General features: G+C 38.5%; 1 protein-coding gene across 8 annotated transcripts in view; it reads right to left on the bottom strand.

Moving 5' to 3' along the window:
* SAMD11 (sterile alpha motif domain containing 11) overlaps positions 1 to 17,036 on the bottom strand; it is a 393,689-nt gene that overhangs the window by 187,912 nt on the left and 188,741 nt on the right. For 7 of the 8 annotated variants that reach the window (XM_053690449.1, XM_053690447.1, XM_053690453.1 and 4 more), the window contains exon 4: positions 9,556 to 9,606. The exons of the other annotated variant lie outside the window; for it this stretch is intronic. In XM_053690449.1, coding sequence (XP_053546424.1) covers positions 9,556 to 9,606 — 51 coding nt within the window. The remainder of the gene's footprint in view (positions 1 to 9,555; positions 9,607 to 17,036) is intronic. 8 annotated transcript variants of the gene reach the window in all.

The following is a 17,036-nucleotide window of genomic DNA, read 5'->3' as shown; positions in this document are numbered from 1 at the left end:
CTTAATATCAACGGAATGTAAGGGTTCAAACGGAACCCCCTGAAGAACTGAAAGAACTAGATTGAGACTCCAAGGAGGAGTCAAAGGTTTGTAAACAGGCTTGATTCTAACCAGAGCCTGAACAAAGGCTTGAACATCTGGCACAGCTGCCAGTTTTTTGTGAAGTAACACCGACAAGGCAGAAATCTGTCCCTTCAGGGAACTTGCCGATAATCCTTTTTCCAATCCTTCTTGAAGGAAGGATAGAATCCTAGGAATCTTAACCTTGTCCCAAGGGAATCCTTTAGATTCACACCAACAGATATATTTTTTCCAAATTTTGTGGTAAATCTTTCTAGTTACAGGCTTTCTGGCCTGAACAAGAGTATCGATAACAGAATCTGAGAAACCTCGCTTCGATAAAATCAAGCGTTCAATCTCCAAGCAGTCAGCTGGAGTGAAACCAGATTCGGATGTTCGAACGGACCCTGAACAAGAAGGTCTCGTCTCAAAGGTAGCTTCCAAGGTGGAGCCGATGACATATTCACCAGATCTGCATACCAAGTCCTGCGTGGCCACGCAGGAGCTATCAAGATCACCGACGCCCTCTCCTGATTGATCCTGGCTACCAGCCTGGGGATGAGAGGAAACGGCGGGAACACATAAGCTAGTTTGAAGGTCCAAGGTGCTACTAGTGCATCCACTAGAGCCGCCTTGGGATCCCTGGATCTGGACCCGTAGCAAGGAACTTTGAAGTTCTGACGAGAGGCCATCAGATCCATGTCTGGAATGCCCCAAAGTTGAGTGACTTGGGCAAAGATTTCCGGATGGAGTTCCCACTCCCCCGGATGCAATGTCTGACGACTCAGAAAATCCGCTTCCCAATTTTCCACTCCCGGGATGTGGATAGCAGACAGGTGGCAGGAGTGAGACTCCGCCCATAGAATAATCTTGGTCACTTCTTCCATCGCTAGGGAACTCCTTGTTCCCCCCTGATGGTTGATGTACGCAACAGTCGTCATGTTGTCTGATTGAAACCGTATGAACTTGGTCCCCGCTAGCTGAGGCCAAGCCTTGAGAGCCTTGAATATCGCTCTCAGTTCCAGAATATTTATCGGTAGAAGAGATTCTTCCCGAGACCAAAGACCCTGAGCTTTCAGGGATCCCCAGACCGCGCCCCAGCCCATCAGACTGGCGTCGGTCGTGACAATGACCCACTCTGGTCTGTGGAATGTCATCCCTCGTGACAGGTTGTCCAGGGACAGCCACCAACGGAGTGAGTCTCTGGTCCTCTGATTTACTTGTATCTTTGGAGACAAGTCTGTATAGTCCCCATTCCACTGACTGAGCATGCACAGTTGTAATGGTCTTAGATGAATGCGCGCAAAAGGAACTATGTCCATTGTCGCTACCATCAACCCGATCACTTCCATGCACTGAGCTACGGAAGGAAGAGGAACGGAATGAAGTATTCGACAAGAGTCCAGAAGCTTTGTCTTTCTGGCCTCTGTTAGAAAAATCCTCATTTCTGAGGAGTCTATAATTGTTCCCAAGAAGGGAACCCTTGTTGACGGGGATAGAGAACTCTTTTCCACGTTCACTTTCCAGCCGTGCGATCTGAGAAAGGCCAGGACGATGTCCGTGTGAGCCTTTGCTCGAGGGAGGGACGACGCTTGAATCAGAATGTCGTCCAGGTAAGGTACAACTGCAATGCCCCTTGGTCTTAGCACAGCTAGAAGGGACCCTAGTACCTTTGTGAAAATCCTTGGAGCAGTGGCTAATCCGAAAGGAAGCGCCACGAACTGGTAATGTTTGTCCAGGAATGCAAACCTTAGGAACCGATGATGTTCCTTGTGGATAGGAATATGTAGATACGCATCCTTTAAATCCACCGTGGTCATGAATTGACCTTCCTGGATGGAAGGAAGGATAGTTCGAATGGTTTCCATCTTGAAAGATGGGACCTTGAGAAATTTGTTTAAGATCTTGAGATCTAGGATTGGTCTGAACGTTCCCTCTTTTTTGGGAACTATGAACAGATTGGAGTAGAACCCCATCCCTTGTTCTCTCAATGGAACAGGATGAATCACTCCCATTTTTAACAGGTCTTCTACACAATGTAAGAACGCCTGTCTTTTTATGTGGTCTGAAGACAACTGAGACCTGTGGAACCTTCCCCTTGGGGGAAGTCCCTTGAATTCCAGAAGATAACCCTGGGAGACTATTTCTAGCGCCCAAGGATCCAGAACATCTCTTGCCCAAGCCTGAGCGAAGAGAGAGAGTCTGCCCCCCACCAGATCCGGTCCCGGATCGGGGGCCGATATTTCATGCTGTCTTGGTAGCAGTGGCAGGTTTCTTTGCCTGCTTTCCCTTGTTCCAGCCTTGCATTGGTCTCCAAGCTGGCTTGGCCTGAGAAGTATTACCCTCTTGCTTAGAGGACGTAGCACCTTGGGCTGGTCCGTTTTTACGAAAGGGACGAAAATTAGGTCTATTTTTTGCCTTGAAAGGCCGATCCTGAGGAAGGGCATGGCCCTTACCCCCAGAGATATCAGAGATAATCTCTTTCAAGTCAGGACCAAACAGCGTTTTCCCCTTGAAAGGAATGTTTAGTAGCTTGTTCTTGGAAGACGCATCAGCCGACCAAGATTTCAACCAAAGCGCTCTGCGCGCCACAATAGCAAACCCAGAATTCTTAGCCGCTAACTTAGCCAATTGCAAAGAGGCGTCTAGAGTGAAAGAATTAGCCAATTTGAGAGCATTGACTCTGTCCATAATCTCCTCATAAGGAGGAGAGTCACTATCGAGCACCTTAATCAGTTCATCAAACCAGAAATATGCGGCTGTAGTGACAGGGACAATGCATGAAATGGGTTGTAGAAGGTAACCCTGCTGAACAAACATCTTTTTAAGCAAACCTTCTAATTTTTTATCCATAGGATCTTTGAAAGCACAACTATCCTCTATGGGAATAGTGGTGCGTTTGTTTAAAGTAGAAACCGCTCCCTCGACCTTGGGGACTGACTGCCATAAGTCCTTTCTGGGGTCGACCATAGGAAACAATTTTTTAAATATGGGGGGAGGGACGAAAGGAATACCGGGCCTTTCCCATTCTTTATTAACAATGTCCGCCACCCGCTTGGGTATAGGAAAAGCTTCTGGGAGCCCCGGCACCTCTAGGAACTTGTCCATTTTACATAGTTTCTCTGGGATGACCAAATTTTCACAATCATCCAGAGTGGATAATACCTCCTTAAGCAAAATGCGGAGATGTTCCAATTTAAATTTAAAAGTAATCACATCAGATTCAGCCTGCTGAGAAATGTTCCCTAAATCAGTAATTTCTCCCTCAGACAAAACCTCCCTGGCTCCCTCAGATTGGGTTAGGGGCCCTTCAGAGATATTAATATCAGCGTCGTCATGCTCTTCAGTAACTAAAACAGAGCATCCACGCTTACGCTGACAAGGGTTCATTTTGGCTAAAATGTTTTTGACAGAATTATCCATTACAGCCGTTAATTGTTGCATAGTAAGGAGTATTGGCGCGCTAGATGTACTAGGGGCCTCCTGAGTGGGCAAGACTCGTGTAGACGAAGGAGGGAATGATGCAGTACCATGCTTACTCCCCTCACTTGAGGAATCATCTTGGGCATCATTGTCATTATCACATAAATCACATTTATTTAAATGAATAGGAATTCTGGCTTCCCCACATTCAGAACACAGTCTATCTGGTAGTTCAGACATGTTAAACAGGCATAAACTTGATAAGAAAGTACAAAAAAACGTTTTGAAATAAAACCGTTACTGTCACTTTAAATTTTAAACTGAACACACTTTATTACTGCAATTGCGAAAAAACATGAAGGAATTGTTCAAAATTCACCAAACTTTCACCACAGTGTCTTAAAGCCTTGAAAATATTGCACACCAATTTTGGAAGCTTTAACCCTTAAAATAACGGAACCGGAGCCGTTTTAAGCTTTAACCCCTTTACAGTCCCTGGTATCTGCTTTGCTGAGACCCAACCAAACCCAAGGGGAATACGATACCAAATGATGCCTTCAGAAGTCTTTTATCAGTATCAGAGCTCCTCTCACATGCGACTGCATGCCATGCCTTTCAAAAACAAGTGCGCAACACCGGCGCGAAAATGAGACTCTGCCTATGCTTTGGGAAAGCCCCTAAAGAATAAGGTGTCTAAAACAGTGCCTGCCGATATAATTATATCAAAATACCCAGAATAAATGATTCCTCAAGGCTAAATAAGTGTTAATATCAATCGATTTAGCCCAAAAAATGTCTACAGTCTAAATAAGCCCTTGTGAAGCCCTTATTTACAATCGTAATAAACATGGCTTACCGGATCCCATAGGGAAAATGACAGCTTCCAGCATTACATCGTCTTGTTAGAATGTGTCATACCTCAAGCAGCAAAGGACTGCAAACTGTTCCCCCAACTGAAGTTAATGCTCTCAACAGTCCTGTGTGGAACAGCCATGGATTTTAGTTACGGTTGCTAAAATCATTTTCCTCATACAAACAGAATTCTTCATCTCTTTTCTGTTTCTGAGTAAATAGTACGTACCAGCACTATTTGAAAATAACAAACTCTTGATTGAATAATGAAAAACTACAGTTAAACACTAAAAAACTCTAAGCCATCTCCGTGGAGATGTTGCCTGTACAACGGCAAAGAGAATGACTGGGGTAGGCGGAGCCTAGGAGGGATCATGTGACCAGCTTTGCTGGGCTCTTTGCCATTTCCTGTTGGGGAAGAGAATATCCCACAAGTAAGGATGACGCCGTGGACCGGACACACCTATGTTGGAGAAAATGAGTGTATAATGTCCCTTTAACCCTTGTATTGCTCATAGTGTACTTGTACAAAAATAAGTCCAGTGTTATAGTAAAATGTTCACAACATCATTTATGGCGAACATTGTTCCCTCTCATTTTTGGCAGGCTGGGTGTGTAAAAAAAATGCTATTAGTGGAACATAATGAGAACATTATTTAAAATTGCTCACTGTGTGGTAAGGGGACTAACTGAGAAAATAAAATAAGCTAATACTAAAGACACACACAAACCAAAGTGTATTACTTTTTAAAACTACATAAATAAAACAAAAACTTGTCCTACAGATAAGACCAATTACAACAGGGAATATGAAACCCAAAAAAATATATATATTTTTAAAAAGTTCCAATTTACTTCTATTATGAAATTGACTTTGTTCCCATGGTATTCTGTGTTGAAGAGATACCTAGGTAGGCATCTGGAGCACTACATGACAGGAAATAGTAATGCCTCTGAGTGCTCCTGCAAATGGATAACATTCTTGCAAAACTGCTGCCATATAGTGCTCCAGAAATGGGCTGGCTCTTAAGCATAAATCCCAGCTTTTTCAACAAAAGATACAAAGAGAACAAATAAAAAGTGATAATAGAAGTAAATTAGAAAGTTGTTTAAAATCGCCTGCTCTATCTGAATCCTGAAAAAAAGGTTTGGGTTTCATATCTCTTTAACTTTCTTTCATTCTTATAAAAAGCTGTTTAAAGGGACAGTCAAGTCCAAATGAAAAATTTCATGTTTCAAATAGGGCATGTAATTTTAAACAACTTTCCAATTTACTTTTATCACCAATTTTGCTTTGTTCTCTTGGTATTCTTAGTTGAAAGCTAAACCTAGTTAAGCTCATATGATAATTTCTAAGCCCTTGAAGGCAGTCTCTTATCACATGCTTTTTTATTTGCGTTCACAACGGGGAGAGCTAGTTCATGTGAGCCATATAGATAACATTGTGATCACGCCCGTCGCTTGTGGCAGACACTGCACTAATTGTTTAAAATGAAAGTCAATAGATAATAAATAAAATGTCATGTGATCAGGGGACTGTCAGAAGATGCTTATTACAGAGGTAAAAAGTGTATTAATATAACTGTGTTGGTTATGCAAAACTGGGGAATGGGTAATAAAGGGATTATCTATATTTTTAAACAACAAAAATGCTGGTGTTGACTGTCCCTTTAAGATGAAAATTAACAGGAAATTCATGTTTGTGTACAACACATAGGGGAAGACGCATCACTAACTGATATGGAAATGTTCCACAACTCTATTAGCGGACAGGAAACACCTCTACCAAGATGAAAATAAAAGTATTTAATTCAGAACAGGAATGCATGTTTTGTTTTATTATTGCTACTACTATTATTTATGCATTGTTGGAAGAAAAAAAGATACTTAAAGGAACAGTAAAGTCAAAACTAAACTTTTGTGATTCAGATATCTCATGCAGTTTTAAACAACTTTCCAATTTACTTCCAATATACAAATAACAGACAAACAAATAATTTCAAGTACTATAACAATTGTACATATCAATAAAAAATCTGAAATAACTAAAAATATAATGTAATATATATGTGTGTATATATATGTGTGTATATGTATGTGTGTGTGTGTGTGTGTGTGTGTGTGTGTGTGTGTGTGTGTGTGTGTGTGTGTATATATATATATATATATATATATATATATATATATATATATATATATATATATATATACACACACACACACAGTGCTTTTTTGTAAAAAATAAATAAAAATAAAAAAATGCTGGTACTCATTGATTATTGATTGATATATTCTGCTCAGTAACTTTGAGAAATGCAAAGGGCTAAAATTATTTACGATGTTTGGTGTATTTTGCAGCCCCCACTTGAGAAAACTAGAGTATTCACATGATGATTACTAATATTACCTATTATGAGTTGGAAAAGGTGGGGGTACTCAGTGCCGGTGAGTACCCAAACAAAAAAGTACTGTGTGTGTGTATATATGTGTATATATATTCTATGCATTTATTAGACCAATATTCCATTGGCATAATTTAATGTATAACACAAGGTATCTTTGTTCTACTCCAGCATTTTTATATTGCTGATTAAATACTATAATCTACTGGATTTATCACTTTGATTATATAAAATGTGCAGCCACCAGTCAGCAAATGGTACCCAGGTGCTGAGCCTACCTAGCTATTCTTTTTAACAAAGGATACCTAAATAATGAAGCAAATTAGATAATAGAAGTAAATTGGAACGTTGTTTAAAATTGTACGCTGTATCTGAATCATCAAAGAAAAAAAATTGGGTTTCCTGTCCCTTTAAAATCAGCACTAGACCAGCATTGCACTACAAAGCTGAACATGACAGGTGAATGGATCCTACAGACATATTCCTCTCATCACAGTAATGCTCCGGAATGGACTCTAGGTATTGGTATAAACCCTTTACAGGGGTAAAACACAGCTATATGTTTGCACTAGTGCAGTAATAAAATACTCTAAAAATGAGTGCATATTCTTGTTGCACTTTTATGTCTTTTTAAAAAAATATTTGCTTTGAGAAGACCCGTTTTCTGTCTGCTACTTATACCCCCAAAAATCAAAAGCTCAGTTTTAAAAATCTAACTTCAAATTAAATTATTTTATAGACATTACTATAAAATACCTCTACTGTAAACACCTTTAAGAAAATTACAATAATCTCTTATTATAATGATGCTAAAATCTTAGGTATATACTCAAGGATAACCTACTTGTAATGAGTTATTTTCATTACTAATTTACAGTATGATTTTATTTTGGAACATACATAATGTAACATATAGATAGACCTAGATGTGGCATTTAGAAAATGAGATGTGCAAAACAAAATGTAAAAAACATTCTCGTTATTAGAACATATAACACTTACAGATTCTTAACACTCTGCAGTTTCACCATCTAATTACTGAAATAGTAAAATACATTGTTCTGTATTTATGTGTATCCGTTGGTTTGCCAAACAGATCTGCAACACATACAATGCACTGCAACCCTTTCTGACAGCCAGAGGTACAGCATGATTCTCTAAACTAAAGTATAATTTTGCTGGGGTAAAAAGACATGCAGGAAACTATAGCAGCACAATAGTTAAAAGCACAAGGATATCTGAAGAAACCTTACTAAAAGCCAACACAGCGCTATGCCTTCCTGGAATGCTGTTCACAAGACACCCTCTCGAACATAAAAAGGCTGTTATGCCCCTGCTGATTCAAGAAAGAGGTGGACAGATCATAATGGTGTCAAATTGGCCTCTGCAGCAGGCTTCTTATATAATGAAGATCTTTCATTTTGAAGAAATACTGCAATGATAAGTAACTCTGAATCACTCACCCACTGCTAGAGAAACGGATAAAACCTACTGCATATTATTAACACTAAGAGTACCACATTGAAAGATTTGTACTGTCACACAGTAGGATGTCAAATGAACCACTGAAAAAAATATGCAGCACTACACTGAATTTTGAAAGCATTATAAAGATTATGAAGAAATGTGCTTGTCCATTGTGATCATAAAAAAAACACAACGGAGAATTTTACAAAAATACCTTATGCTTAAAGGGACACTGAACCCAATTGTTTTCTTTTACGATTCATATAGAGCAGGCAATTTTAAGCGACTTTCTAATTTACTCTTATCACTTTTGCTTCGTTCTCTTGGTATCTTTATTTGAAAAAGCAGGAATTTAAGCTTACGAGCCTTCCCAGCTCTGGTTCAGCACCTGGGTAGCGTTTACTGATTTGTGGCTAAATGTAGCCAGCAAAATCAGCAAGCACTATCCAGAGTGCTGAACCAAAAATGGGCTTGCTCCTATGCTTACATTACTGCTTTTTAAAATAAAGATACCAAGAGAACGAAGAAAAATTGATAATAGGAGTAAATTAGAAAATTGCTTAAAATAAATTGCTCGATCTGAATCTTGAAAGAAAAAAAAATTGGGTTTAGTATCCCTTTAATTTTTTACATTTCTGCCTTATAAATTAACAAAATTGCTTCACACACTACTGTAAAGGCAACAGCCATAAACAGTACTTCACATTCAAATGCAAGGGTAGATGTTATTCCAGGTGGAATGTGTATTCACAGTTGTTCTTCATCTATAAAGTTTCCAATATTTTGTATAAAAAATTAAGAAAAAGCATTCATAGTTTTTTTCAACTGGAAAATATTTTTACTTCTTGCTTACTATTTTGTTTGCTTTTTTTAGTACTAATTGTCTTATCATTAACCATTAATCATTATCATGGGTGGAAGAGTGGTAGATTTCTTGTGAAAGCTTTCAGGAATTATAGTCTCTCCCTACAACAATACTACAATAATTACAACTCTCAATAATTTAGGAGAGACATCAGATTGCAGCCTATTTAAATAGCCCATTAAACACTACAACTTTTAGAGCTAAATTACATGAAAAGTTGGAAACATAGATACACATAGATAATGATATTGCATTGCCATTTCCTTAAACTGTGTATTATTAAACATTTTATGGGCGTCTACTGTCCCTTTAACTTCATTTCATAAAGCAAAACACTCAGGAAGTGGAGTGACTCTCCAGTTACCTGAAGGTATAGAACTTCACACTAAATGATAACAATGACACACAGTATTTTCCATGAAATGTCAAGATGAACAAGACGTTAACATTAAACCTAACATACAAATTGGAATTAAAGTTTGATACCTGCAAGAAGTCTCTTGAAAGGAGATGTTTAAGTCCCAGTGCGCCCGTATCCTGTTGATAAATAAATAAGGCAATCAATTCACGCAAATCCAAAGCACATATTCAAAGCCCACCCTTAGTCCAAAAAATAATTACATATCTGCCGAGCAAGCAACTCTCTATTAAAATGGGACATGCTGTGATCTATACTGACTGTATTGCTTTGATAGTCCAAAGACTCAGTGTTACAATTAATACAAAACTAATAAAAACTAACCTACATCCCACAAAATATCAGACATGGCAGTGCGTCTGCTGACTTATATTCAGGATTTTTATACAAAGTACTAATATAAACGGAAACAAAAGCGGAGTAATTTACTATCTAAAAGGGAAGTCACAAGACCCTGGGTAAAATGAATTAAAGGGACAGTCTAGTCCAAAAATGTTATTGTTTAAAAAGGATAGATAATTCTTTAATTACCATTCCTCAGTTCTGCATAACCAACATGGTTATATTAAAGGGATAGTAAAGTCCAAATTAAACTTTCATGATTCAGATAGGGCATGTAATTTTAAACAACCTTCTTATTTACTTTTATCATCAAATTTGCTTTGTTCTCTTGGTATTCTTAGTTGAAAGCTAAACCTAGGTAGGCTCATATACTAATGTCTAAGCCCTTGAAGGCTGCCTCTTAACTTAATGCATTTGACAGCTTTTCACAGCTAGAGAGAGTTAGTACATGTGTTTCATATAACATTGTGCTCATGCACGTGAAGTTATTTAAGAGTCAGCACTAAATGAAATGCAAGTCTGTCAAAAGAACTGAGATAAGGGGCAGTCTTGCTTAGATCCAAGGTAATTACAGAGGTAAAAAGTGTATTTCTATAAGAGTGTTGGTTATGCAAAACTGGTGAATGGTAAATAAAGGGATTGTTTATCTTTTAAAACAATAACATCTTTGGTGTTTACTATCCCTTTAATATACTTTTTACCTCTGTGATTACCTTGTATCTAAGCCTCTTATGACAGCCCCCTTATCACATGACTATTCATTTATTATCAATTGACTTGCATTTTAGCCAATGAGTACTGTGTCATGCACAACTCCATGGGAGTAAGCACAATATTATCTATATGGCTCACATGGATAAGCAGTCTCTGGGTGTGAAAAGCTAATAAAAAAGCATGGGATAAGAGGCTGTCTATAGTGGCTTAGAAATAGGCAGAAATTTAGAGGTTTAAACATTATACAGTGGTTGTCCAAAGCTGGGGAATGGGTAGTAAAGGCGTTGTCTATCTTTTTAAACAATAACAATTTTGGTGCAGACTGTCCCTTTAATAAGTCTCACCAGCCTCTCAGGTTTCCGGTTTTCAATGCCACTGATTCTTTAAAATTAAGAGATAAGTAATTTTAGTTAATAAAATACAAAGAATAACGTAACTGGTGAAGTTGGAGAGACCACTTAGCGGAGTTTGTAATACAAATGTGAAAAGGTATATTAGTTAGTATATTTAACCCCTTAACGCGAATAAACATAGCCTGTATGTGAGCTGTCTGCCGGGCATTTAGATGTGTAATAGCGTCGGTCTTGCTGACATCGTCAAGGCTGTGCTATTTCTGCATGACCAGAGAGCTTTAGATAATTGGGACCTTAGTTTTTCTACATCCCATATACGGAGTTCGCACTAACATGTAGACACAAATATATTAGTAACACAGCTAGACAGATACAGAGGCATCTATTTATCAAGCCGTCAACCGCAAATATGCTGGAATTCCGCAGCGTATTTGTGGCAAGCCTGATTCCCCTTAGTTATCAAACCCTACAGACCGGCAAAAGTACAATTTTGTGACGCAACATACGATCTGCCGGACTTAGTCCGACACAGATCGATGCTTAAGTCATTACAGATGTACCGAATGCAAATTCGGCACAATCTGACTACTTTTGCTAGTTATCAAATTTCTACCAGGTACGCTCGCCACTATTCCGGCCCAGCGTACCTGGTTTTCAATCATGCCATAGGAATCAATGGGAGTCTGAAAGCAGCGAAAGCTCATGTTCGCGGCTGCCCGATATCCCATTGATTCCTATGGTAACATTTACACCTAACACCCTAACATGTACCCCAAGTCTAAACACCCCTAATCTGCCCCCCCTACACCGCCACCACCTACATTATACTTATTAACCCCTAATCTACCACCCCGACATCGCCGCCACCTACATTATACTTATTAACCCCTAATCTGCCCCCCTACACCGCCGCCACCTACATTATACTTATTAACACCTAATCTTCCACCCCGACACCTACATTATACATATTAACTCCTAATCTGCCCCCCCTACACCGCCGCCACCTACATTATACTTATTAACCCCTAATCTGCCGCCCCGCCACCGCCGCCACCTACATTATACTTATTAACCAATAATCTGTCCCCCCCCTACACCGCCGCCACCTACATTATACTTATTAACCCCTAATCTGCCACCCCCTACACCGCGGCCACTATATTAAATTTATTAACCCCTAAACCTAATTCTAACCCTAACTCTAACACCCCCTAACTTAAATATAATTTAAATAAATCTAAATAAATATTCCTATCATTAAATAAATTATTCCTATTTAAAACTAAATACTTACCTATAAAATAAACCCTAAGATAGCTACAATATAACTAATAGTTACATTGTAGCTAGCTTAGGGTTTATTTTAATTTACAGGCAAGTTTGTATTTATTTTAACTAGGTACAATAGTTATTAAATAGTTATTAACTATTTAATAACTTCCTAGTTAAAATAAATACAAATATACCTGTAAAATAAAACCTAACCTAAGTTACAATTACACCTAACACTACACTATAATTAAATAAATTCCCTAAACTAAATACAATTAAATACAATTAAATAAAATTATCTAAAGTACAAAAAAAACAAACACTAAATTACAGAAAATAATAAACAAATGACGAGATTTTTAAACTAATTACACCTAATCTAATCCCCCTAACAAAATAAAAAAGCCCCCCAAAATAAAAAAAAGCCCTACCCTACACAAAATTACAAATAGCCCTTAAAGGGACAGTATACACTCATTTTCATATAACTGCATGTAATAGACACTACTATAAAGAATAAGATGCACAGATACTGATATAAAAATCCAGTATAAAACTGTTTAAAAACTTACTTAGAAGCTGTTAGTTTGGCTCTGTTGAAAAGGGAGCTGGAAAGCCCACTGCAAGTGGCAAATAAGACACTCCCCCCTCCCCCTTCTTTTGCATATGAAAAGACCCTTTACACAAACAGAATCAAGCTGGAGTAGGTATACATCAGTATTCACATAAAACTTTAGGGCTTGGTAAGGAGTCTGAAAATCAGAGCAATGTTATTTAAAAATAAGCAAAACTATACATTTATTTTAATAAAAAAAACTTTATGGGCTATATAAATAGATCATCTACAAAACATTTATGCAAAGAAAAAATGAGTGTATAATGTCCCTTTAAAAGGGCCTTTTGCGGGGCATTGCCCCAAAGTATTCAGCTCTTTTACCTGTAAAAAAAAATTACAACCCCCCCCAACATTAAAACCCACCCAATACCCCCTTAAAAAAACCTAACACTAACCCCTTGAAGATCACCTTACCATGAGAAGTCTTCACCCAACCGGGCCGAAGTCCTCAACGAATCCGGCAGAAGTGGTCCTCCAGACGGGCAGAAGTGGTCCTCCAGATGGGCAGAAGTCTTCATCCAGACGGCATCTTCTATCTTCATCCATCCGGCGCGGAGCGGGTCCATCTTCAAGACATCCGAAGTGGAGCATCCTCTTCTGACGACGTCTTCTTGTTGAATGAAGGTACCTTTAAGTGACGTCATCCAAGATGGCATCCCTTCAATTCCGAATTCTATCAGCCAATCGGAATTGAAGGGACGCCATCTTGGATGACGTCATTTAAAGGAACCATCATTCTTCAGTTGGACGTCGTTTGAAGAGGATGCTCCGCTTCGGATGTCTTGAAGATGGAGCCGCTCCGCGCCGGATGGATGAAGATAGAAGATGCCGCCTGGATGAAGACTTCTGCCCATCTGGAGGACCTCTTCTTCCCGGGTTGGATGAAAACTTCTTCCCGTCTGGAGGGCCACTTCGCCCGGCTGGCTTCGTTGAGGACTTCGGTTGGGTGAAGACTTCTCACAGTAAGGTGATCTTCAAGGGGTTAGCGTTAGTTTTTTTTAAGGGGGTATTGGGTGGGTTTTAGGGTAGGGTTGGTCGTGTGGGTGGTGGGTTTTAATGTTGGGGGGGTTTGTAATTTTTTTTTACAGGTAAAAGCTGATTACTTTGGGGCAATGCCCCGCAAAAGGGCTATTTATAATTCAGGGTAGGGTAGGGCTTTTTTTTATTTTGGGGGGGCTTTTTTATTTTGTTAGGGGGGTTAGATTAGGTGTAATTAGTTTAAAAATCTTGTAATTTGTTTATTATTTTCTGTAATTTAGTGTTTGTTTGTTTTTGTACTTTAGATAATTTTATTTAATTGTATTTAATTGTATTTAGTTTAGGGAATTAATTTAATTATAGTGTAGTGTTAGGTATAATTGTAACTTAGGTTAGGTTTTAATTTACAGGTGTTTTTGTATTTATTTTAACTAGGAAGTTATTAAATAGTTAATAACTATTTAATAACTATTCTACCTAGTTAAAATAAATACAAACTTGCCTGTAAAACCAAAATAAACCCTAAGCTAGCTACAATGTAACTATTAGTTATATTGTAGCTAGCTTAGGGTTTATTTTATAGGTGTTTAATTTTAAATAGGAATAATTTAGTTAATGATAGGAATTTTTATTTAGATTTATTTAAATTATATTTAAGTTAGTGGGTTTTAGGGTTAGATTTAGGGGTTAATACATTTAATATAGTGGCGACGGTGTAGGGGGCAGATTAGAGGTTAATAAATATAATGTAGGTGGCGGTGTAGGTGGCGGCAGATTAGGGGTTAATAAGTATAATGTAGGTGGCGGCGGTGTAGGGGGCGGCAAATTAGGGGTTAATAAATATAATGTAGGTGGCGGCAGATTAGGGGTTAATAAGTATAATGTAGGTGGCGGCGGTGTAGGGGGCGGCAGATTAGGGGTTAATAAGTATAATGTAGGTGGTGCTGGGCTCCGGGAGCGGCGGTTTAGGGGTTAAACACTTTATTTAGTTGTGTCGGGGTCCGTGAGCGGCGGTTTAGGGGTTAATACATTTATTAGAGTTGCGGTGGGCTCCGGGAGCGGCGGTATAGGGGGTAAACTGTATAGTATAGTGTGGGTGTTTAGTGACAGGGTACCAATAAAGCTGGGAAAAAGCCGAAGAGCAGCGAGATCGATGACTGTTAGTTAACAACAGTCCGCTGCTCATCGCCCCGTACTTGGTGCGCAGCTTTTTGACAGCTTTTTTGATAATTTTGGAGAACGTATTCAGGTCCGTGGCAGCGATGTTAGGCGATCGTCGAATGCAAGTAAGTTGATGGCTTGATAATTAGATGCCACAGTCAGTAATAAGCATATTGTATGATAGGATATCCATGGTAATTTCAAATACTTATGTAAGATATATTGTAAATGATTGTACAAAGGTATTTAAAATTACACATACACAGTTTATATCAGTGATGGCGAACCTTGGCAGTATAGATTTTTCAGAACTACATTTCCCATGAAGCTCAACTGGACTTCAGAGTACCTAAGCATCATGGGAAATGTAGTTCTGAAACATCTGGAGTGCCAAAGTTCACCATCACTGGTATATATGTATGTTCCCCATAGAGAGGCTTAATGTATTGCTAATAATAGTGCATATAGTAGACAAATCTAAAGTAGGTAATCCTGTCGAGAGAAGGTATATAATCCAGAGTCACACGTACAGAAAGCAGGTATTTAGCCAGTAGGTTGCATTAGGGGCATGAAAGTCAAAATTAAACTCTCATGGTTCAGGTAGAGCAAGTCATTTTAAAAGACTTTTCAATTTACTTCTATTTTGTTTTGCTGGTATCCATTTTTTAAAAGCATATCTAGGTAGGTCAAGGAGCAGCAATGCACTACAGGGAGCTAGCTAGTGATTGGTGGATACACACATTTATCCCTTGTCATTGTCACCACAAGCAAATGTGTACAGCTAGCTCCCAGTAGTTGCTCTAACACAATAGTGTATTTTTCCTTTTGCACTTTGCTGCCCCATTAAAAAAAATGCACAACTGCATTCTTTGCGATAGTTCTACTTTCAATGCCCCCAGCCTTTCTCCCTTTTGTTGCAACATCTCTTACTCATTGCTCTTTTCTACTGTATATTTCTTCTATGTTTTGCCGCTCACTAACTCTCTCACATCCTAATTTTCTGTTTAGAGTTCCACTAGGAACAGATATTTTTTTGCCTGGTTTATAAGGTATCCTATAGACTCGTTCCTCAGCAAGAGAAGTTTCCACTAGGGAACACCATCTGCTGTTCTAAATAAAAATCAAGTGTTACTTAGAGTTGCATCAATTACACATTAACACCTCCGCTTATATTTATCATTATAGCACGTACTGGCTGATCGTTCTGATGAAACAGAAATGCCATCATGTCACAAATCTCCTTGGCAATTAAGTAGTTAACTCTCTATCAGATGTAGCACATGCTGGGGAATTCATCTGTGTTGAGATGAAGGTGAAAAGTAAAATGTACTTTGGGTGCATTTAAAATGCTTCTATTAAAACATATTACTGTTTTCTAGTGGCATACGCACATATGCTGTGAGGACCCTGTGCTGATTTGATATGCATTCAAACACCACATATTCAAACAGAGTCAGCAGTGGCTGGAATGACACAGATTAAGGGCTCCATTAATCAAGCGACAGTTTCTGCTTTGGAGGCCCATTGTTTTAGGCTGGCCTGAAACAAAAGTTAAAGGGACATTAAACACTAAATAAATGCTAGATAGAATGATGCATTCAAAGAATAGATTAGTCTGATAATAACATGTAGATGCATTTTTAAAGTTTCATTTGTTGTTTAAATATTGACAAAATAAGTGTAAAGTTTTAGTGTCTATAAAACAATGGGAGCTGCCATGTTGTAACTTGGGTTACCTTCTCTGCTGTAGCCAATTAGATACAGTTATATATAGGTCACTAGAGTGTGCAGCCAATGGCTGTGTGGAATATAACAGTGTGCTGCATTTCTATTTCTAACAGGAACCGAAATGCTCACAATTTCAAAATGGAAATACAGGAATAGAGGACAAAAAAATTTAAAGAAAGTATATTGTAGATTCATTTTATATATTCAAATTTAACATTTTATATTACCATCTCAAAGTGTTTAATGTCCCTTTAAGAAGCAGTGAATTGAAATCATCCCGATTCAATACAATCAGGATGATTGACAGCCCCTGCAAGCAGCCAATTGGCCGCCAGTAAGCAAGGGGCGGCATTGCACAAGCAATTCTGGTGAAAGAAAGCGA

The sequence above is a fragment of the Bombina bombina genome, chromosome 8 (genome assembly GCF_027579735.1).
Source record: "Bombina bombina isolate aBomBom1 chromosome 8, aBomBom1.pri, whole genome shotgun sequence".
In the NCBI taxonomy this organism is placed as follows: domain Eukaryota; kingdom Metazoa; phylum Chordata; class Amphibia; order Anura; family Bombinatoridae; genus Bombina; species Bombina bombina.
Note: the sequence above shows the minus strand (reverse complement) of the source record. Positions and strands in the feature narration are given on the sequence as shown.